Below are 23,710 nucleotides of genomic sequence, written 5' to 3'. Positions count from 1 at the left end.
ATTTAGACTGACACAGTCATATCTTAAAATCCTTGCTAAAATTGAACTGTGAGGTATTGTAGACACTTTTATCAGTGCCTGTAAACAGGTAGTATCATACATTTGCATAGGAATGAGACTTCAATATCCCAAATTTGCCTTTGTTGGTTTTTGTCTATTTGATCAGTCAAACATGGTTTTGTACTCATGCAACATCTCACAGTGACACATGTGCATAAACCTATGAAGTAATGGTTAAAATATCTGTGAGGCTACGCACGTATTTAAAGATCCTTTTAATTTACTGAGACTGCACGTAGATCAAATGATAATAGAGGACTTGGCTGGTGTTAATAGCAGCTAGCCGACCAGCTTAATCTCCTTCTATCCCACATTCTCTCTTGTAAATCAAATTAAACAAGATGGACTGGACAGCTGTTACCTCACTCTGATCCTGGATAATTGGATGCTGCTCCAATCCAGTGTCCCTCTGGCCTCTTCTATTCCTAGATCATTAGCTCCAAATGGCCTTTCACTTAATCTTATCCCCTAAAGTAAAATCTTACACTGGATGTTGCTTTTTTAATTTCAAAGGTTTGGAAAAAGACGTGTGGTGCATTATAACTATACATAATAGCACTGATTTCTATGTGTCTTTCCAGTGTCATCATGTCTTACTTAGATGAACACGGGTGAGTCGATCCAGTCCAGAAAGTTCTAATTCATTAACTTGTGTTTTATGGCACGTCTAATGCATTCTTTCAATTCCTTTTGATTTAGAGGGCATCACGAGGGTAAGGGCAGCAATTCTTTCATTTAATAAATATATAAGCTGCAATTCATATCTCAACTCAATCAGACTGTGACTCTTTCTTTCTCCAGAAGAAGATGAGGAGCAGGGAGAGGGAGGTGAGACTGAAGGCTCAGTGTGGGTTGATTATATTTAGCATACCTTGGAGATAACAGATCAACTACCAGCTGTTTTAGCAATCCAGTAGTAGAGACACCCCATAGACCCACACAATTGCGAATATGGTTTAAATCCTGTAATTGACTTAATGTTTACGTGTTGATTCTGTATTTCTGTGGGTAGTCCATAATCACTACCTTAGTGCACAACCCAGTATCACGGAAAAACGTGTAATAGATGCGCTGGTCCATTTGGACACGCATGTTGAGGTAGCCTGTAAGCTGCAGCACCAGCAGAGGGAGATATTTTATTTAAAGCAAACATGAAAATGATCGGAAAGCATTTAAACAGACATTACTAACAGATTTACATGTAAATACACATTAGCCGCCTAGCTTAATTATTTCTGGTGATTAAGGACCTAGCATACTTCATACATTCCTTGCTCACTAGCCACTTCTTGGTTTTAACCCTATAATGCCATTTGTATCATATTTGCTACATGAATTTCTGAGACCTCTATGTCATCAACATGATCAATACTTGCCATAATTTCAAAATGTTATGGACAAAACTCTTTTTTTTCCTCTAAAATTAACATTGTTGTTAACAAAAAGTTGCCAAACACGCCCAATTTATCAAATGCGATACAAAAAATATATAATAAATATATCATAAACATGATACAGAAAAAAAATTGTGGATTTTGTTATAAGAACATCTCAGTTCCAAAAAATCTGAAATTTCTGGCTATTTTTTGATGGGTTGGGTCTCACAGGGTTAAATATATTATCTCCCCTTTCTGGTTCTGCAACTTTTGCATGCATGTCCATTTCATGCTTTGGAGAGGCAAAGCTGGCAAAGGTGGGGCTGTCACCTTGGAGGTGGTTTAGAGAGTGCTGAGTTGAACTGCTCTTTCATCATGTGAGTCGTTAGAAACATCTGTAACATTTGTGAATTTTTTTTCCCACCCTCACCATACGAGTTATAAAGGTCACATGGGTCGAGGTGTGAGTTGGGGTTGAATCGCATGGGAAAGGATCTCAAGACTGTGTTCCAAGTAGCTGACAAATGGTGTCATAGGCCACCACCTCTACTTAATGACGGCTGTTCAAGCTGGACATAGATGGCCTCCTTGACTCCTCTGTTTCATTTATTTCCACTCTTGGCTGTGTACTATGTGGGAATCTTTAACATTTTAATCTCTGGAGGTGAGCATAAGAGACTCACCTGCATGCTGTTTTGCTTGTTAGTGGCTGCCAATATGAAGAAAGTGAGCTTTAAAGAAGGTAAACAGCTTGATTCAAACAGTAAATGAAAATGAATTGCAGGGAGGTTCCAACAAATCAAATCAAATCAAATCACTTTTATTGTCACATCACATGTGCAGGTACATTGGTACAGCACATGTGAGTGAAATGCTTGTGTGCGAGCTTCACAAGCAACAGAGTTGTGCAAAATACAATAACGTAAACAAGCAAAATACAAGAATGGCTACATCTGAAACTAATAAATATATGTACAATATATAATAGTATATGCATTTCTGGATGTGTATACTAAATATTTTTCTACGTGTGTGTGTGTGTGTGTGTGTGTGTGTGTGTGTGTGTGTGTATACACATATTTTACAAATTAAATAGAGTAAACAATAAAATAAAATATATAAAAATATACATAGTTGAGACATGTGCAAAACAGTGGCATTACTGTACAGTATGGAGTGCATAATGTTAAAGTTCCAGTAGTGAAGCTGAGGTGTCTATGAAGTGTTCAGCAGTCTGATGGCCTGGTGGAAGAAGCTGTCTCTCAGTCTGCTGGTTCGGGATCGGATGCTGCAGAACCTCCTTCCTGATGGAAGTAGTCTGAACAGTTTATGGCTGGGGTGACTGGAGTCCTTGATGATCCTCCCCGCTTTCCTCAGGCACCGCTTCCTGTAGATGTCTTGGAGGGAGGGAAGCTCACCTCCAATTATCCGTTCAGAGCACCGCACTACTCGCTGGAGAGCTTTGCAGTTGTAGGCGGTGCTGTTGCCATACCAGGTGGTGATGCATCCAGTGAGGATGCTCTCAATGGCACAGTGATAGAAGGTCCTGAGGATGCGGGGGCTCATGCCGAATCTTTTCAGTCTCCTGAGAAAGAAGAGGCGCTGCTGCGCCTTCTTCATTGTTTTGTTTGTGTGTACTGACCACGTAAGATCCTCAGCCAGATGTACACCAAGGAACCGGAAGCTGCTCACTCTCTCCACAGCAGCGCCGTTGATGGTGATGGGGGTGTGTACTTCTCTGCACCTCCGGAAGTCCACTATCAACTCCTTTGTCTTTGCGACGTCGAGTGTGAGATGGTTAGAATAAGATAAAGATAAACAGCTTCCTGTCTGATATAAACTTGGTTTAACTTGAGCTTTTCTGTTTCAAGATGTATTTTTGATTATTCTAATAACAATAACAACAATAATAATAATGATGATAATAACTGATTTACTGTTTCATTACTTTTCTGGCTGCCATACTGAAGAAGAACGGCCCAAATACAAGTAAGAAAATACAAGAATATTATGCTGTGAGCTTTCAAAATGATTTGATTAGTAAAAAACAAAGCATAGCAAATCAGTACGCCTTCATGTGGTTTTACAGGCCACTTACGCAACTCGGTGCACCAAAAATCCCAGAGGGAGAGAGGGTTGACTTTGATGTAAGTGCCTTAATATCATTGTTTAAGAAAAGAAATACATTACACGAAAACCAAACATAAGTAATCCCAGTAAGTTTCTCCCATGCTAGGATATCCATAGGAAAAGGATGGAAAAAGATCTTCTGGAACTACAGACACTGATTGAGGTCCACTTTGAGCAGAGGAAGAAAGAAGAAGAGGAATTGATTGGACTCAAAGCAAGAATTGTAATGCCCTTCCCCATACTATTTTCTTGTTTTGCATGTTTGTCTATTTTCCCCTCACTTGTTTGTATGAAAAAGGGATTTGTCAGGGTGCAGTCACCATTCAGGCTAATAGAGAGTAAAGCAGCAGAGTTGTTTTTTTTTTTTCAATGTAGGAAAGCCGGAGGGCAGAAAGAGCTGAGCAGCAGCGTGTAAGGGCTGAAAAAGAGCGGGACAGACAAACACGGATAGCGGTAATGAAATATGTTAACACATATGTTGCTTATTCCATGAAAATATCAATAATCCAACAAAGAAAAGAATAATTTAAGTGACGATGCAACTCAGGAGGAGCGGCAGAGGAAAGAGGATGAAGAGGCAAAGAAGAGAGCAGATGATGAGGCCAAGAAGAAGAAAGTTCTCTCCAACATGGGCGCTCACTTTGGAGGGTTCCTAGCAAAGGTCAGAGGGATTCAAGTGATTCATTTGTGGGCAGGCGTACCGCTATATTCTGCAGATATGTGAGGTGCATTTCTAGGCTGATGTGACTGGGCAAGAGCGGTCGTTTCTTACAGGCAGAGCAGAAACGGGGTAAAAGACAAACTGCAAGGGAAATCAAAAAGAAGACACTGGCAGAAAGACGCAAGCCACTGGCAATTGAGAGCCTGAAAGAGGATGGCCTGAGGTCAGTTAAAGCCTTCACTGGATTACATTTTTATTTAGCTACATGTTATAGATATATCAGCTGGATAAGCCTGAGGCAAACAATTGTTTAAGCCTTAGACACAAGCTGTAATGCCTTTTGTGTTTTAGAGAGCGAGCCAAGGAGATGTGGGAATGGATCCACCAGCTGGAGTCAGAAAAGTTTGATCTGACTGAGAAGATGAAGAGACAGAAATATGAGGTTAGCCCTTTACTTGGGAATATTTAAGATTTTTATATTAGAAATCGGAGACATTATATTCTTATGTACTTTTTCTTTTTCAGATCAATGTCCTCCTGAACAGGATCCAACACGCTCAGAAATTGTGAGTCAGACGGCTTGTCTCAATCTACCCACAAAACAAGGGAGCTAAGTGCAGGGTTGTAGGTAGATCAACTCTTTGCACATCTTTGACTATGCAAAGATTTCACAGGTCACTGGCAACAACCACACACGCACAGGAAACACAATAATCTAAGATCTTGCTACTTTCTGAACAGGATACACACACACACACTTTATTTAATATATTTAAATAAAGCGACAGAGCAGAAAGAGGAACTAGCACTACTTTACTCTCTTACATTTCGCTGATCTCCTGTGAACTACTGTTTACGATCTCCTTTTAATCTTCTTTTGTCTTAATGCAGCAAAAAGGGACATGGCAAGGGAAAAGTTGGAGGACGTTGGAAGTGACCTCATACACACACAGACACACACAGGAAGCATAAACAAACAAGAGGATGGTTCACTAGTTCCAGGACAAACTTCCAGCACCTTTGCAGTGTTCAAATAATGGCTTCCTGTAGGGTTTATTTGAATACATCAACTTATACTTACATTTGTGGCTATTAAAATACACATATAAATATATTTGAACTGCTGTAATGGTTTCATTTAAACAAGATGTGAAATATTATTAATTCATAGTTGCTACCAAACAAATATGAATTATTATCTGAAGCATCTGACAGCTCCTCCTAGTTGGTTTGCAAACTGCTGATAAACAAGATGTGAAATGTCTCTGTTGTATGGCTTTATTATGCTAAGTGTCTCTCGCATCTTGGTAAACAGCTATGCTGCGATACGAACATCTCTACTTTATGTGTTGTACGAAGACGGCGTGGACGTCATTACTGGTCCCCTCATGCCAAGGTTCAAATCCAGCCTCTAAAGCGATGTCCTCTACTTTCTTTGCAAAGCCAGCTTCTTGCTCTTTATTCAGATCCAAAATGTACCTGAGACACACATAATGACACAGGAATGCACTGTGAATCCAAATATGGCAATCGCTGTCGCTATTAACTTTCAAGAACAGTGTCACAATTGAATTATAAGGAATATGTGGCAAACTCAAAATATCCCATATGCAAATGCCGATACACGGCAGTCACTGTAGTCCTGGTGGCCATGGTAACGAGCCCTGTGTTACTAAAAAAACCCTCACTTGGCCAACTCCACGACAAGCACAGCGTCTGGTGCTGCAATCTGTCTCATCATCGGGCCCAACTGGTGCACAAAGCTTTACAGCAGAGGCAGAGAAGGAAGCAAAAGCACAGAGAACGAAACATGGTCAGCAGTTATATCAGTAGTGTGCAGTCCAGGTGACTGGATGCTAAAGGAATATTTTTTCAAGATGACTTAATATATTTCGTATTCATTTAAAGAAAAATCCACCTGGCGGAGAAGTAAATGGTGTTGAAGAATTGGGAATATTTCTGTTTCTCAGGCAGTTTGTGAAATGAGTCCAAAGGCAGGAAGGTGACAGAGATCCCATTTGGATACATCAAGTCTGAATGGGATTAGAGAAAACGCAGTGCTGGTTTTAGTTGCTATTTTCTGGAAATGAAACATCAAAACATATTGCATGAAGACAGGAAGTAATACAGTAAATAGCTGGAGCACCTCATTCCCCTTTAAACTTCTCTTAAAGTTGTCCAAAAGAACAAAATGAAAGAACATATAAAAATAGAAACCAACCTTTCACATCACTTTAAGGGTCTTTTTGTCACAGTGGTTTTACACTCTGGTTTTAATCAAAGCTAAAGCTGAAGGCCTTTTAGCATTTCACCTTTAATACTGACAGTCCGTATGGATGTGTCGTCCTCTGCATCGGTGTATGTTTGAGAAGTAGTAGGGCAGCCCCGTCTGCTGGACAGGGACTGGAACAATCCTTGCAGATTTGCGAAAGAGATATCCTGGGCGGTCTGTGGATGTGAGAACAGGATGGATGACAACAGACAGACAGTAATGTGTTTAGAGATGTGCGCACACTGATTCCAGCAATGAAGACAGAAAAAGACAGAAAACTTTGTATGTTTTACCTTAATGGGTTGCCCATTCTGTGTCTTCAGCAGACTCTTGTCATCAGTTTCAATGCCAAAGGACAGGTAGGGACTAGAAACAATGTCTCCCCAGTATCCCCTGATGGATACTTTGTCTCCTTTCTGTACAGACACATGACCAAAATTAGCTTCCTTCATCAACTTACTGTTTACAGTGAAGTGAAAAAGTAGCTGGCCCCTTCCTGATTTCTTGATATGGTTTTTCACACATTTGTCACACTTACATGTTTCAGTTCAGCAAACTCATTTTAAATATAATACAAAGATAACCCGAGTAAATACAAAATGCAGGTTTTCAATGATGGTCTTATTTATTAGGGGAAAAAACGTTATGCTTACCTATCTGGCCCTGTGTGAAAAAGGCATTGCCCCTTTTGTTGAATCATGAATGAACTGTGATAACCACATTCTTTATGGCTGAGTTGAATTTCTTCTCCTTCACACTCAGGCCTGATTAATGCCAGACCTGCTGGATCATGAAATCATTTAAACAGAACCTGTCTGTTCTGTTTAGGTGATAGATAGAGCAGGCTTCTCTATCTATCATCTACAAATGGTTACAAAGAATTTTATTAGGCTTTGGGACTCCAGTGAACCACAGTTAGAGTCCTTATTATCCACAAATGAAGAAAACATGAAACAGGGTGAACCTTGCCAGCCTACTAAAATTACTCCAAGAGCACATAGATGACTCATCCAGAGGGCACAAAAAACCCTGAACAGCATCTAAAGAACTGCAGGGCACACTTGCCTCAGTTAAGGTCAGAGTTCATGATTCAACAATAAGAAAGAGACTAAGCAGAAATGGCATCCACAGGAGCCCCGAGATGAAAACCACTGCTGACCAAAAAGAACAGGCTTCTCTCATGTTTGCCAAAAAACATCTTGATGATGAGTCAAAAGCTGAACTTTTTGGAAGGTTTGTCTGGACTAAAATCAGACTGAGTTACTTTGACAAGCTTTAAACAAGTCTGTTCATACTTAAAATCCTCCAGTGGCTGAATTAAAACAATACGAGGACAATGACTTTTTCAAGCAGGGCCAGGCATGTTTGGATAGTTTTTTTTCCTCCTAATAAATGAAATCATAATTTAAAAACTGCATATTCTATCCACACAGTGTATCTTGGTCGAATATTAAGATTTCTTTAATGATCCCAAATGTGAAACACGTGACAAAAAAAAATCATTGAAGGGAAAAATTCACGGCACTGTAGAAGAGCGATGTAGAAAAAAACGATATGTAATTACCTGACTAAAGACTCTTGAAGACAGCAAACTAGGATTAGTTATTTGATAGACGCCTTCCCTCATTTCGAATGCCAGTCCCTGTTCCCTCCATCGCATGTATTGCTGTCTGTTGATGACGCCACACTGCAGACAACCAGGACACAAACATATATTTGAATTTCTTTAACCAACTTTTTATTTGCAAAATCTCTGGCCACACCAGAGGAATGTGCAGAAAGTACTCAGATACCCCTTTCTCATGAAGCTTCATTGTAAGATCCCAGTCAAAGCAGCCCTTCTTGGAGTCATAGCGTGTCCCGAGGTGTTGCCTGACTCGATAATCCCAAGCTTTGGACATGATAGGAGCAGGACGCTCTGGTGATGAAGACCGAGTTTGGATCCATGACTTAAATATCATGTCCAGTTCGTCTCGCTCCTTAAACTGTAAAAAGTGTCCATACTCAGTGAATAAAATTTTGAAGCTTTTTCTGAATGTGTAAAGCACTTACACTTACAAATTTTAATGATTATGTGCAGTGCACTACAGGTTATACTGAGCAAGCTGCAATGTCTGGCTGTTTAGGTAAAAATAAGCTCCCTCAGCAGATGTTTGTACCTTAAGGAGAGTTGTGTTCAGACAGGCATGCGTTGCCATTGTTTCAGTAACAGACAGAGAAAGTTGTGATGCTACACGTTGCAGTACTTCCTCTGCCTGACTGCGGATTTCTGCGTTTCCAAACACCTCTAGGAAAACTTCGGTCTTCTCTAAAGATTTAAAATAAGGATTAAAAAACCCCACTGGTTTATGGACAACAACATATCTTGCTTTAATAAAATGAATAATTTATCCAACTCCCATGTACCATTAATCCCCATGCTGTCCTGGGGAATCAGTGCCAGGTAGAGGAGCAGCAGCTGTCTGGCAACCACCTCCATGTTGTTTTCTATGACCCATATCTGCAGTGTGGCAAAAAGAAGTTATTTGAAGCTCAAAGTATTGTTAGCCATTTGCAGTTTTAAAAGACTTAGGCTCACATGGACACTTTGTTTGTCTTGCAAACCGGCAATCGTCTTTAAAATATGTCGTGGATCTCCACTGCCCACCAGTAAAACATTCATTTCCCCTTCACATCTCTCAGGGCCTAGTAAGAGAAAGAGAGAGAGAGAGAGAGAAAACACATATTATGCTTCTGTTGCTGGATAAGGAACCTCAGTACATTTAACCTGACAGGGACAAACTGTAGGTGATAGAAACTGAATATAGAAATCTGGAGAAACAGGTCAGATGTTTACTGATGGACCTGTGATACTGACAGAGTTGACAGAGACACAGTGTAGGATACAGTATCAGATGATAAAACACGACTGACGGATGACACAGTTTGCTGATCCATTGCGTGTATCCAGTTCTGGGTCGACTTACCGAGGTTGATTTGTGTGATTTTGAGTGGAAGGATCAGACACCATACCTTTCAAATGTCAAATTTCAATCTTTGAACAAATTTCCACAAAATTTTCAGAAGACAAACTGTCTACAGCTGCACCAAAAAACTCACTGAAAAATGCATTTAGTTGTTTTACAGTCTTTAAATCATTTCAGCCTCATCTTCACTCAAATATTGCCATCAACTCCAAGATCCAACTGTGATAAACACTATTTATATCAGTGTGACCAATTATAAAACAAAACAAATTTCCCACGTGTGGGACTAATAAAGGTTATCTTATCTTATCTTATCTTATCTTATCTTATCTTATAATGTGACAAATGATTGATCATCAGTGCTATTTTTGCCTCTGTTAGCTGCTGTTAGCTGGCATTAGTGAAACTTTCTTTTAAGCGGATCCAGAATTGTTGGACTCTCATGCAATGTGAGAATGTAATCAAACACTTTATTGGGAGGAAATGTACTTCTGAGGCCTACCATTAGCCTCAGAAGTACATTTGGCTAGTTTATAACCAGCTGGTGTTTTTGTTTAGCTGGTTCATCATCAGCTGTCCAGAGACAGGAGGGTCGCATGTTTAATCTGCTGACGATCAGTAACTGCGGCAATATCAGGAATAAATAAGCATGTTTATGCATGTCTTCCTGACTTCAGTTCAGGAGATGGGGCTTGAGAGGAGGAAGAGGATGAACTTTTATTCAGATGCTGATTGTGTTGTCTCTTTTTGTGCTTTCACTTAATTGTTGAAGTGGATCCCTTCTCAGATAATAAAATAATTCTTCATATCTTGAGTATGAAGGTGCAAACATTAATTAAAACTTGCCTCCTCAGCACATGAACTCCTGAGAATTAACTTCTTTTCTGTCTCTGATATAAGACATATGTGGCAATTCTCTGGCCACATACATAAGATCAGGCAGAACAGTCCATCGGGATCACTGTATTCAAGAGGCAACATGACATCTTACACTATGTATTTTTAATGCTTTAATTCTTTATTTGTTGGAATTTAAAATAAATTTAGAATTGCACACTAATAAATCTATATTTATGAGTACACCATTATTTTTTCTATTCAAAAAACCTAAAAAAAAAAAAAAAAACCCGACTGACTGTACCTAATTTTGAGATATCACACGTGTATTGTGTATTTATGTGTGTGAAACTAAAACGTGGCTGTCTATTTTTAAATGCACTCAACGCAGCATAATAAATGAATACTCTTGAAAAACATCAAAGCAACTCATACAATCCTTTATCTGCTCTGACGCACGTGCGCGGGCCCACTCACAGGATCCTCGTGCAGCCAAGACTCTTACCGATATGGAGCAGGTCGCGTGCAGGACTGAAGCCCCACCAAGTGATGCAACCCGCACCCTCAGATGCCCGTCCAGCACTCATACTGCAAAGAAAGGCAAACGAAGGCGTGCACCCCGTTGGTTTACGTCAAGACAAAACAAACGGCGGTAGGCAAGGGACCATATCTTAACACAAAGCCGTAAAAATATAAAATAGCTTAGTTCAACTAATGCTAGCCAACTGCTACAGAACTTTTAAATGGTGCCCTGAAAATACAGCTATTGCTCAAACGCATAAGTGTGTCTCTGACTTTAATTCTGTAATTAAAAAACCTTAGATAATATCAAAAACTATTTGTTAAACCTCACCCGACCGACTCTTTGACGACAGCTGTAAAAAGTGTGAAGCTGAAAGTAAGTTTGGGTTCTGTTGCTAGGCAACACTTTTGGCTACGTAGACACCATCTACTGGTGAAAAGAGTGAATTACACAGTACGCTCTTCTATGAGTGCCTTCATTGTTAAAGTTTATTCAATTTATTAAAAGAAACTGAGCATTAATGTGAAACATTCCATTGTAGGTTTATTTGTTTATTGCACCACAACACTAGAAAGTGAGCAAAAAGGCCCAAAATACATTAAAAAACAACAAAGTTCACATCATTGAGTAATTATGTGAATAAACTCTCTTTCATCAATTTTTAACATAACCTTGCATGGGCCTACACAAGAGATGCACATTTACAGATATGTGGTTTCTAGGCTTATAAAGACAATCACTTTGGTTTATGGTATGAGGTAAATATGGGGAGACAAGGTTTTAATAACAGCCAAATATCAAACATTGCTTGACAGGTGCATATATACACACCTACAGACACACACACACGCAATATGTGTCTCAAAGGAAATAAAATGGAAAGGAGAAAATAGAAATTAAGAAAACTTCGGGTTTACCAACAAGTAGCATATTGGCAGCAGTCACTACTCAGGTGTGACTCTAACGAGGTTTTGCTTTGAGTGCCGCATCTACTTCTTCTTCAGGCAGAAGAGTGTGCCACTGGGCTACTGGACGTCTGGGATTAGCAAGCATGTCTGACCAGTGGCGCAGTCCGACTCCTGTAGCTCCATAACCCATAAAGGTCTTTCCAATAGGGTCGTTGCTTCCAAGTTTATCGTAGTCGAATACTGTGATGACAACCTGCACTTTCTGAAAGGCAAAAGAAATACAAATGACAAGCTTGTCCACACAGTGCTTGGTGTTTCAAAACTGATTACCGGTAATAAAAGGTACCTGTATTTGCTCAAAGGGGACTTCAAAGCTGAAACTCTCATTAAAATAAGGATTGAGTGTGTTTTTCTTTACTGTTGTCTTCTTCTTTTTAATCCGTTTCCCATTTTGTTGCAGAACAATCTTCACATATGGGTCTTTTGAAAGAGGAAGTGAAGGTGAGTTGCATCATGCATGTCTATTTCAATTCCTTATGATACTTGGGGATTTATTTTTTCATTTATTTGACTGATAAAATCATGAGGCCTGATTACCTGATAAACCTCCAACATCCATTTTCTTAAGGTTCTTTGCCTCCATGATGTTCACTGTCAGTTTCCCGGCAGTGGGTACATAGCGCAATGAGATGCAGATATCACCCAGTTTTTCCTGCAGGGATAAAATTTTGTGAAGAGAATATTGAAAAAGGGTTATTATCCAGATGTTTAGCATTGAAGGGTTGAAGAGCTGAAACATGTTTAAACAAAGATACAGTACCTCCTCCTTCTCACCACTCTCCAAGTCCCTCCATTGTTGCATTGGCTGACCCAAATCAACACTGTTCATGGGAATCTTTATTTCACCGATCATGTCATGCTTGGAGAATCGATCAAAGTCAAAAACCTGCAAGACCAAAGTCTTTCCACCCAGCTCTGCGTATGGAATCTAAAAAGAGGGGGAAAATGATAACAGACATTTCAAAACATACTGCATTGGTATTTTGGGGGGAAGGGACAGATTGAGGTTGATTAAGGGGAAGAAAAGTCTGAAGAGGAAGTGGAGACTTGTGCCCAGCGAAGCGTGAAAAGCAACAGCCCGAAGCACCAACTCGAGCTGTGACAAAGACAAAACCCTGACAGCATCAAGTCGACAAGGACAAGTAGTACCTTGAAGATGAAAGTTTCGTTGAAAACAGGGCACAGGTTTTTGCGCTGAACCTTGGTCTCGTACTTCTTCTTTTTATCTGGCAGCAAAAAAACTTTGACATAGGGGTCTGAAGTCCCCCCCATGTCCATAGCGGCAAGGTCCTGAGCCTGAAGGATACCCACGATGAGCTTTAGAGGAAAGAGATCAAGTGTCAGAATCAATGTTATTAGAGTTATCTATAAGTAAAGACTAAAACTAGTTGAGAAAAATGTTTTAGTTATCTGGAATAAAAATCTAAACTAAACTGTAAATGAATCAGAATCACAATCAGAATCGTGTTTATTGGCCAAGTATATGTGCAGACACATACAAGGAATTTGGTTCCGGTAGATGAAATAGAAATACTTAAAAATACAGAACTTTAATATATCTGGACAGAACTGGTCTGCAGTGGTTTAAGTGGTCAAAAAGAAAAAGGGTAGGAATTTTGACATTTCCATGGAGGACTTACCTGAGCATCTGTGAAGTTGTAGTCCAAGGAAAACTCCAGTTTACCCAACTTTTCCTGTTCTTTCTCCTCTTCCTCCCCTTCTTTCTTCACCTCCCCCTCCTATAAGATTAAAACAGACACACACACACACACACACACACACACACACACACACACACACACACACACACACACACACACACACACACACACACACACACACACACACGATTTTCTTGTAGTTCTTGAGCTGGTAAGATAAGATAATATAATACAGTGATAGGCGTACCTTCTCTCCAGTCTCTCCTTCACCTTCCTTTGCCTTTCTGCGGCGACCTGCCTTCCCCTCCCTCGCTTTCTTTGGCTTTTTCTTTTTACCAAAGCATTTCTTAAAAATGCAGAAGATGAAGCATGCCACCAAGACCAGAACCACCACAACAATGGCTCCCACTGCCCACATGGGAACTGCCAAAATAGAGATATGGGTTGGCCCATCAGTGGATGTTATAGAAGTATGGTTATCATGAAAGTGCTGGAAATCTCTGATCCGCCTTTGCTGTTAACATACACAGAACTAACACAATGCTGAAACAACAACCAAAACCTCATTAAACAAATATGAGTCAGAACTTCAGATTGATATCCTCACTTTTCAATTCTCTCTATGGAAGGTTTTTTAAAAGCTTGCTGATCTCGTACCTTAAGAAGAGGATTGAACTTTTTTATATCTTAAAATTACAAAAAAAACTAGGGAAAGTCACTTTTTCCCAGTGTTCAGTTGCATCAGGTTAATCAGTTATAACAATATTGTTCAAGGGGACCTATTATCCACCTAATTGTTTTTTACAGTAATGTGCAAAAGTTTTGAGCCACCCCTCATTTGTGATATTTTCGATTTTGAGCAGCAAGGTCTTGAGCATTAGTTCTCCAGACTTTCTGAAGGACTGTGAACATTGGGTTCTTTTTCACTCATTTTCAGTCCAGTTCTTGTATTTGGGCTTTTTCAAACAAATGCCTTTTTGCATTCAAGAAGAAAAAAAAACTAAAACTAACACAATAGATGAACTAGTGTTTTGTCCACACACATAATTTAGCAAAGAAGGAATTCTTTAGTTGAATATATGAATGCCAAAGATAACACAGTTTGATGGGCATAAAATAGTATTTTTGCAGGTTTTAGATGTGTCCTTGATCGAGCACAGCTGATTTAAATGGCTAAATTACCTCCTCAACATGTCTTAAAGTTCTCCAGAAGTCTGATAATGAACTAATCATTTGAGTCAGGTGTGTTGACCGAGGGTCTAAAACCTGCAGGACACCAGTCCTTGAGGCCTGGAGTTCCCGACCCCTGGTATACACAAAGGAAGTCAGGAGAGATGTACAAAAGTGAGTGTCCACAGGCCTCTGTAAAACACGGTGGAGGTTCTGTCATGGTTTGGGCCTCCATTTCAACCAGTGGTGTTGGAGATCTTGTCAAAACTGATGGAATTATGAATGCAAAAATGTGCTTGGAGATTTTGATCACCCACGCAGTACCATCTGGAAAAAGACTTTGTTTTTCAGCATAACAATAATCCCAAACATACTAGCAGTAAAAGTATACCTGGATTTAAACACACACACACACACACACACACACACACACACACACACACACACACACACACACACACACACACACACACACACACACACACACGAACTGGCCTCCCCAGAGCCCAGACCTCAACTTTATTGAAGCAGTGTGGGATCATCTTGACAGAGAACAGAACAAAAGGAAGCAAACTTCCAAAGAAGAGCTTTAAATGTCCTTCAAGAAGCCTAGAGAACTATTTCTGAAGACTACTTAGGAAATTACAAGAAAGCTGCTTAAGAGAGTTCAGACTGTGTTGCAGAATTAAGGTGTTCATATTAAATATTACCTTTCAAGCTCTTTATAATTGTACAAAGCCTGATTTTTGCCTCATACCATTTATGAGGCAAAAACGTTTATCTATGTTTCCACGTGTTTCAATAATCAGTGAATCCATTTCCCATTTCCCAAGCAACATATGAATGAATTAGAGATGGCATAAGATTTCTGCACTGGAATGCATTCTTAGAATAGTGGACGCCTCATTTAAATTTCAAAATATTCTAATACTGGGCCTTTGCGCAGAGGCTTAGTTTATGTTTGATCTGAAATAGGTCAAATAACTCACAGTTATTTGTATGTGATTACCTCATTTTTTCAGACTTTGCTCATGGTTGTTTATGAGTATCTGCCACTGTAACAATAAATATATTTCAGAAAGTAAAAGCAAAACATAGCAGTTCCCCTTCAGACATTAACAGCTGTTCATGAGCTTGGAGACAGAACCAAAGGTGTAATGCATAATGTCAAAATAAATCATGATTTCTTCTTTTTACCACAATAACTAAAACTTTCTCAAAATTATATTTTAAGCACTTTGTTATCTATGTTTTGCTAATGTTGTGTTATGTCAATAACACACATGTCAGCATTGAGATAATAACAGTCTGTAAACCCACAGCCACCACTAGTTGCTCCACCAACCGCAGAAGCTCATTAAACGCTTTACTCTTAGCATCATAAGCAGTAGTTCTTCATTTCTTGGCAAAATGACTCAGAAGCACGTTTTCGTGTTTTGTCATTGTAGGCATAAACACTTAAACTGTTGACGTTCTTTGAAATCATTCTTTATGCCACATCACTTATGTTAAAAAGAGCAATTTAGTGTTGGAAATTTCTCCTTACATCTACAGTAGCTTGAACTTTTGTGGAAGACTATAAACATAACTCCTAAACATAACTGGTAAATACATTGATAAATATTATCCATCTTCTTCTGCTTATCTGGAGCCGAGTCACAGGGGCAGCAGCCTAAGTAGAGAAGCCCAGACCTCACTCCAGGAGGCATCCTTATCAGATGCCCGAACCTCCTCAGCTGGCTCCTTTCGATAAATAAATTATAAATCCCTTTGATAAATATAAATTTGACATAATGTAAAGTCTGCACAGGGATAGTTTCCTCCCCAATAGCCACATTTAGTTTACGTCATCACTGGTTTATGGATTTCTGTATCATTTTGCAGATTGTGGCAGTAGCTTACTTGACAGATGACTCAGCTCATTCATGAACTTTTCCTTCATGTGGTTGTAGTCGTGCCCAGGTTGATGTTCTGTATGTGAGTGCTCATGGTGTTCTGAATGAGAGTGCTCATGATGAGCAGGCTCTGTTGTTTCCTCCGATTCTGGTTCAGACGGCTCAGCGGCCCTCCGGACTCGAACCCCAGCACCGACCAGCCTCATGTCAGCTGCCAAAACATTAGAATTACTACAGTTATTCACGCTGTTTTTAAGTTGGCTGCCACATTGAATGATAACACAACTTTACATGCATGCTGTGTAATCCCTGTGTTAATGTGTTGCAGGAAGGTTGAAGAGCATAGGACAACTCTAAGCCAGATGCTCAACATGGCTGACCCTAATCCCTCTGTTACTCTCATGCTCTCCTCCATCTCGTGGCCCACGCTTTCACTCCCACGTTCAGCCCATCCCCATTTCTCTCTCATCACTGACTCTGCTGTGGACTGGATTAAACTATGCCTCTACAATATTAATCCAAAACCACAGATTCTCAAAGCTTTAAAAAATAGGGGTTGGTATCATCCTTTGGTTTGCCTTGCATAAAGCCACTGTTTCTGTCATATTGACTGTTTAGAACAATATTTAAATGAGGTTAAGTGGAACACAGGCAACTTTTGGAAAAAACAGATTTTTTAATAAGTAGTTATTATGAGCTGTATTTCCATTTTAAAAGCAAACAAAAATGGCAGTAAAAGTAATTTTTACTGCACCCATTTACTGTGTTTAATAATTGAACATTGAAATTGAATATAGCTTAATGAAATTAAATGATCACTGAAGGACATTTATTAAAATTGAAAACACGATGTGATATCTAATAGGAAACTAAAGTATGTAAAATGAACAATCTGCAATATTAGTGGTCCTTTAAATTGGTTTCTTCAAAGCCAACAGGAAGAAAATACACACACAGAAATACAGCATGTTTTTCTCCTCAGTTTAGACCCTTTTTTTTTTAGGATTTTTCCACTTAATCATAACAACAGTGTTTGAAACTTTACTGAATATTTATCTTACCTGTTGATATCTCCCTTTAATTTTGTCAACACCAAAAGGAGGCAACTTCTAGTTCGGTGTCTTTCTTGTAGCTTTTCCTCTGGCTTGTTGAAGACCCTGCACACCTATCAATCCTTGGGTATGCTGTTGACTAGAACTGGCAGGCTCCCTGCAACCCTTTCCACCAAAGCTAAAGCACTGGCAAATCACTAGAGAAATGTTGTCATTTAATCCCCCCACTTCCCCCCCTCCTACTGATATTAGAAGGCAGACAACACATCTGTTGCTTTACGTCTGACTAAAGAAAAATTTAGACCATCATTCACCTTTTATCGTGTTGTAGTTGCAGGGTTGGTAAATTTAACATGTTGAAGTATTCAAAGCTTTTCCTTGCGCCAGGGGAAAACTGTTTATTACACTGATGGCAGTGTTTATCCATTAGACTCAAGAGATTGTAGTACATCCAGCCCTTTACTAATCTCCTCAGCATAGCTGCCCTCGCAGTCGATCGTCCAACAACAACTTGTACTGCGAGTGGATATTGTGCATGTATGTGTGGATATGTAGTTTCCCATCCTTTTAGCCTGCCATTTTACTGTACAAAACACATACGCATATTTATTAAACTGTAAACAGTAATCTGCAGGGATATTTATATATGCCTTTGTTTTGTTGGGGGGGGCACAGATGAGCATGACATAATTGCCTTACATAGAGTTAGGGCGGGCACTTAAAAGAACTCTGCATTTCAGGATATTTTATTAATAAAAAATACATTTTATGCTGCAATACATTAAACCACACAAACACAAGTTACGAATGTTTTCACACTTGGTGAAAACCTGGGAAAATCTGTGCAAACCCTTGTGGTTTCTTAATCTGTCAAGTGTTCTACCTCAAACCACTAGAACCAAAATGACACTTGAACAGAGTAAGGCTACGTCCACACGTACACGGGTATTTTTGAAAAGAAAAATTTTCCATTTTAGTTTAAAAGAAATTCTATCCACATGTGGTTTTGAAAAAAATACCTCAGTCCACATGTAAACACCAAAAGACGCAGTCAAACACTGTGAAGAACATGCCAAATCCTAACAGTGTAGAAATGGCCAATCAGAAGTCTAGAAGCCTGGGAGGAAAAGAGTAAACAGGGTTTTATGCAAATCTTGAGTACTTCTTTTTGTTTTTCTGGAAAGGCAACTAATTTTGTGTTACTTTTCAAGTGCCTTCATCATTTCAAATGTTAATAACCAAAGACTGTATTTTAGCTGTTGTGTAGACTCACAACTTAGGAATGAACAAAATGCATACAGCATGCATAAATTTAATTAAAAAAATATTCAAACCCGAAGACAACGTTGGGATTTGTGTTTTGAGAGCGTCTGTTAAATGGAGAAGTTCACTCTAATGCCTCTGTCTTTTTAAATGGAGTGACAGTAATTGAGTATGCATATGTAACCATGTAAAAACTGCAGATAGTAAGAGCAACAGCATTTTGTCCATATCCGCCACTGTAGAAATTCATCTCATGTAAACAATAATGTGGCGCACAGCATGACGTCAAGGTACACACCTTTGGCATTACGTGACTAAGTCTGTTTTCCTCGTCCACACCTAAACGCAAAAACAGAGTTTTTCGAAAATCTTTACCATGGCAGGAGTATTTAAAAATATCAGTATTCAGTGATCGAAAATGCAGTTTGTGTGGACTAAAGGCTCAAAAGCATAGAAAAAACTCAGTTTTCAAAAATACCTGTTGAGGTGTGGACGTAGCCTAAGACCCATGCCTGTGTGGGATCCACTCTGACGTAAGTCACATGACTTATCTTTGCTGTCAGATAATTAACCAAGAAGCAGCTTGGAAATCGTTAACCAAACTCTCCAGCAGCCCAGCGTTAGCACCACCCAACTGGGAGTAAGCATGTGCCCACTGTTATCTCGTGCAGACGTAACCTAGATAATGTGCTCAGACATTGTGACGAGTCAGATAACTACCTGTCAGAGCAACTGAAAATAACAGTTACACACACAAACCTGACTTTTAAAGACAAACAAGAGATTTTTCAGCATAATGAGACTTTATTGAATGTTTGAAATGTCCATTTGTTTTTCCTTCTTCAAAAATTGTTCATTTATAAAAATGTTCTGTGGGTTGAAACATGACAATGGAATGTTTCACACATGATAAAAAACGGAATCCACATGAACAAGTTACTCATTGTAACAGCTTAGAAAAACGGTAGTGTTTAGCACCACATTTATGAGAACAATTTCCCCAACACATTTGAATTTCTTTTCTTTATAAGAAAAACTGAGGCATTTCGATTTAACTTGGTCTAGTGCAATTGGATAATACCTGTGGTTGACTGTAACAACTTTGTAAAGTTTTAATGGGAAAGGACGTACAGTGTGGATTATTGCCTTTGCCTATCTCTGTATATTTTGAAATGTGGACCTTTTTCACTGTTCTCCCAGGACCTTTTACAGAGTGTGCTTGTCAAAGAGGTATTCTCCCATAGCACCGGTCGTTTCAGACGCAGTGATGCGGGTGAGACTGCCAATGTAGTCGCCCAGCTTCTTGATGGTGTCATGGCTGTCGACGAGGAAGTGCTGCTCGAGGAAGTCACACAGCTACAAGAGAAGTTAGATGAGTAAGTGGTAAAATAATTCATACTATGACACTTGCAAATATTCTAGACCAAATATACTTGTGTTAATAGCACAAGAATTATATTTAGATATTTAAAAAACTAAACAAAAATCCCAGACATACATGGGGATCAGTATGGCTGCCAGCTCTGCGGTGCACATCAAGGATACGTGTATTTAAGGTTTTCTGATATTCCAGGGAAAAGGTCATTGCATCCAGACCGCCCTTCCAGTCTTCTTTACTTGGTTTCTAGAACAAAATGTTGACACTTTATTGGAGGAAGAAGAAAAAAAAAAAAAAAAGTAGTGTGTACCAACAAATACACCCATCTCAACAACATCTTTAAAAGGACACCCATAACATTTGGGACGTACAGAGATGTTCTGAAGCAAAATTCGTCCGCCTCTCATGTTCTGGTATTCCAGCAGCTTCTCAGCCTGTTCCCTCTCTTTGGCTGAACGCTCCAGGAAAAAACTGGAGAAGTTTGGCAAAGCAACATCATCCCTGTCGAAATACATACCCTAAAAAAGAGAAACAAAAGAAAAGAAAACAATGATATCTAGAAATATATAGTACAGATTATGAGACATACAGGCACTATACTGCTAGGTATTAGTGTTACAATTACAAGAATCATACCAGGGCAAGGTAGGCGTAGGATGCATTTAACTTCAGGTTGATCAGTTTGTTGACATCTCCTTCAGTTTCTGCATGAAAGTTTTGTTTCACCGCAGACTGCATGTCTACAACACAGAAAAAGAAAGCAACGAATGCAGCTAGTGTTGTGCTTAAAAGACAGAAAGAACAATAGAGACAAGTGCCAACAATGAGTGATTTCTCCTTCGTGTTAGAAGTAAGCCCAAAAGAAAGTTAAATATCGCCTACCGCCTCTTCCTCGGGTTCAAACTAGCAAAGACGTTCCGTGTGAAATGCGCTCGTTTTAGCGAAGCACGTATTTATCAGCCAGCAACACATTGCAACTGATATTTAAGAGCTCAGAGAAACACCTGCCCCACTGCCGCCGTGTGTCATCAAACGATTGGGTTCAGGTGGTTGTTACGTTAGTACATGTTATTAAGACTGTTGCTCGGTTAAACACCACTTTTTGTACCCACTTAAACAAGAAATACCTGCTGATGCTATCAGGGTGCAGTTTAGCTAACTTTAGCTACGTTTGCAGCAATTTAGTGCTTGTTAATATACCGTAAGATACGCCAGACTATGAATAAAGTTTTATAAATCTATTCCGGGTCAATGTCACCCTACCATTTTGTTACCTACCTTTTATTGTGACACCAACGTGACCGCAATGTCACTATCTTCCCAGCACAAAATTGTTTATTGTTTACGCCACAAGTAGCGTCCGGTTCTGCTTCTTCGTCGTCGTTGTATGGCAGAGATACACTGAAGTGCAGCGCCGCCCCTGTGGTCGGAATGATTCCTGCAGAGGCTTTAACCTGAGCACAATGGAAGAGAGAGAGGGAGCGAGAGAGAGAAAGCAGAAGTTATTATAATTTTTTTTTATACAAATACTTCATGGCTTGAGGTTTTTTCTATACGTTTGTTCTACACTTCCTGTCTTTATTTTAAAAAATTTTTTTCCCTTCTCTGTACACTTTACAACTTTACAACTTCTATTTTTATGTTTCCCCATTCTTTCATTGCTGCAAACCACTGTATTGAAACGGGACACGTCTCTTTTTGGATTATTTATATACAGTTGTGTTATTCCATGCACCTGGCATATTTTTCTGGCTTTCCTTTTATTACAGCTTTACTTTTGTTTTCACCAGATTATTTGTTTTCTTAATATACCCCTGCACAGTACACTGCAATTGATTCCCTGGCATCCAAACACACCAAACATGTAGTTAAGCTAATATGCTAAGTGTTTTCTTTGTCCCAGTTCCCCTTGTCTTGTGTCTCTCTGTTTCAGCTTGGGCCTGGGTGCTGATTCAACAATGGTTAAAGTACAGGTTGGAGTACTAATCTGGGTATCTCTGTCTAATTAGATTTCCACCAAGAATAGTTGCATTAGAGGTGGTTCTCTCACGGACATCCAAGACTGCAGCAACAGATCAGTCACACATTCCAGCAGCTAGCAATTTTGTGTTGGACAACTTCAGTTAGTCACAGCGTGGTGGCACTGAGAAAAGTGTTGTACACACATTGTTTTTTGTGTTCTGAGAACAATGGCTTGAGAGTGCTTTAAACTGAACTGACGTCTAAACTGTACAAGTGAGTATATTTGTTTCCTGTAAATCAATTACCAATATAATCACCGGCTAAAACAATTAAAGATAGTAAACATATTTCACAACATTAAACATGCATTGCTCCCCCCCCCCACACACACACACACAGTTAAGGCTAGAGTTCTGATAAATGCGTTTGTGGTTTTAGGAGCCATAATATATGCTATTTATTACTTTACCATGGCAACTATCTCTTCCAGTTACTGGAACAAGGGATGTGGTTTGAAAATATTTCCCGATTCTCTTTTAGGATGTGATTTGAACAAGGAAGATGAGCAAAGTTCTAGTACTTTCTGTGAAGCTGTTCCAGTGCAGCTTTGATCCCTACACTGAGGGAGATTAGAGCTTTTCACTGATGTGTTTGATGGTAGTCTTCACCATCATCATGAAAACTTTATCCTCCTGCAGTGAAACAAAGGCCAGCATATAAGTGTTCACACAGAGAGCTAAAAAGTTGCATCTATTGTATGCGGCTATAGGGCTGAAAGATTTGAGAAGTAGATTCAGTGAGGCTTGTCACGATAGCATATGCAGGTGACACATTTATTGCCATTCAAACTATTGTAACAGAAGAGGCTGCTCTAATTGTGGTATAAGAGCTCTGCCACCACTTATATTAAAGGAAAGCTGCAGAATGTGGTTTGCAAAAGCGTCATGAAACTCAAGCACCATGCTAAACAGAAGCGCATTTGTTTTTAAGACTTTCACAAGTCTTAATAACATGCATAATAAAATACTGTTATTTAACTATGAATAGTCAATGCATGCACTTGTTTAAAAAGAGCTATCTTTATCCTCAGTATAACACGGAAGCTCAAAAATTGAAATGACTCCATATTAACAGATGAGGAAAACTATTATCATTTATGAATCCTAACTTCCCCATCATGTTTCCACAGTGGACAACAATTTTCTTTGAAATATCAGCACTTTTATTGAGCGCTACTCAAAATATGACACCATAAAGACTGCTGTGACTTTGTGCGCAGTTAACAGTATGAGGGTAAGTTTCTGTTCGCAGTTCCTTATTGAGATCAACCACAAGGAAGCTATAAATATCACAACTTTCTGAGACAGTGCTAAGACACAAGAAGGAGATCCACTCTGCTGTGAAAGCAATCAGCGGAGGAACCTAAACAGTGATTTTACTTAAAACCTTAAAAAAACTGGAAATTCTTAAAATAAAACAACACAAATATTATTTATTCAAAGTAGCAGTTCACAACTTTACCTGTGATCATAAACA

The 23,710-nt window shown here is 39.2% G+C and overlaps 4 protein-coding genes across 5 annotated transcripts; 1 reads left to right on the top strand and 3 right to left on the bottom strand.

The window, feature by feature from the left end:
- Positions 1-648: 648 nt before the first annotated feature.
- On the top strand, positions 649-5,195 carry LOC146663463 (troponin T, slow skeletal muscle-like). Its single transcript, XM_085416292.1, has 12 exons — positions 649-671; positions 760-773; positions 862-888; positions 3,407-3,425; positions 3,526-3,583; positions 3,673-3,789; positions 3,942-4,019; positions 4,114-4,227; positions 4,341-4,450; positions 4,579-4,669; positions 4,753-4,793; positions 5,119-5,195. Exons 1-12 carry the CDS (start codon positions 649-651, stop codon positions 5,162-5,164), a joined length of 738 nt encoding a protein of 245 aa, XP_085272418.1. The 3' UTR covers positions 5,165-5,195.
- Positions 5,196-5,246: 51 nt separating this feature from the next.
- dnaaf3l (dynein axonemal assembly factor 3 like) lies at positions 5,247-11,229 on the bottom strand. The gene is made up of 12 exons (XM_085416276.1): positions 11,156-11,229; positions 10,808-10,890; positions 9,078-9,184; positions 8,906-8,999; positions 8,659-8,807; positions 8,293-8,484; positions 8,064-8,186; positions 6,793-6,915; positions 6,540-6,675; positions 6,146-6,260; positions 5,916-5,990; positions 5,247-5,706 (listed from the first exon to the last, which is right to left on the bottom strand). Exons 2-12 carry the CDS (start codon positions 10,887-10,889, stop codon positions 5,565-5,567), a joined length of 1,338 nt encoding a protein of 445 aa, XP_085272402.1. The 5' UTR covers position 10,890; positions 11,156-11,229; the 3' UTR covers positions 5,247-5,564.
- A 78-nt stretch (positions 11,230-11,307) lies between these two features.
- On the bottom strand, positions 11,308-17,723 carry syt5b (synaptotagmin Vb). The gene is made up of 9 exons (XM_085416299.1): positions 17,581-17,723; positions 16,527-16,730; positions 13,702-13,877; positions 13,434-13,532; positions 12,943-13,110; positions 12,554-12,721; positions 12,331-12,445; positions 12,080-12,213; positions 11,308-11,995 (listed from the first exon to the last, which is right to left on the bottom strand). Exons 2-9 carry the CDS (start codon positions 16,723-16,725, stop codon positions 11,786-11,788), a joined length of 1,269 nt encoding a protein of 422 aa, XP_085272425.1. The 5' UTR covers positions 16,726-16,730; positions 17,581-17,723; the 3' UTR covers positions 11,308-11,785.
- A 1,895-nt stretch (positions 17,724-19,618) lies between these two features.
- Positions 19,619-21,630, bottom strand: LOC146663460 (ferritin, middle subunit). Of its 2 annotated transcripts, none has more exons than XM_085416291.1 (5): positions 21,491-21,630; positions 20,849-20,952; positions 20,584-20,730; positions 20,333-20,458; positions 19,619-20,190 (listed from the first exon to the last, which is right to left on the bottom strand). In XM_085416291.1, the coding sequence occupies exons 2-5, from the start codon at positions 20,948-20,950 to the stop codon at positions 20,041-20,043; spliced, it is 525 nt and encodes a 174-aa protein (XP_085272417.1). In that variant the 5' UTR covers positions 20,951-20,952; positions 21,491-21,630; the 3' UTR covers positions 19,619-20,040. The 2 variants fall into 2 exon arrangements, with proteins under 2 accessions (XP_085272417.1, XP_085272416.1); XM_085416290.1 differs by lacking the exon at positions 21,491-21,630 and adding an exon at positions 21,095-21,147.
- Between the last annotated feature and the right edge of the window lie 2,080 nt (positions 21,631-23,710).

This window comes from Rhamphochromis longiceps, linkage group LG8 (assembly GCF_057381845.1).
Source record: "Rhamphochromis longiceps isolate RC_006_pf linkage group LG8, R_longiceps_female_GT1.1, whole genome shotgun sequence".
Taxonomy (NCBI): domain Eukaryota; kingdom Metazoa; phylum Chordata; class Actinopteri; order Cichliformes; family Cichlidae; genus Rhamphochromis; species Rhamphochromis longiceps.
This window is presented reverse-complemented; position numbering and strand designations above follow the sequence as displayed.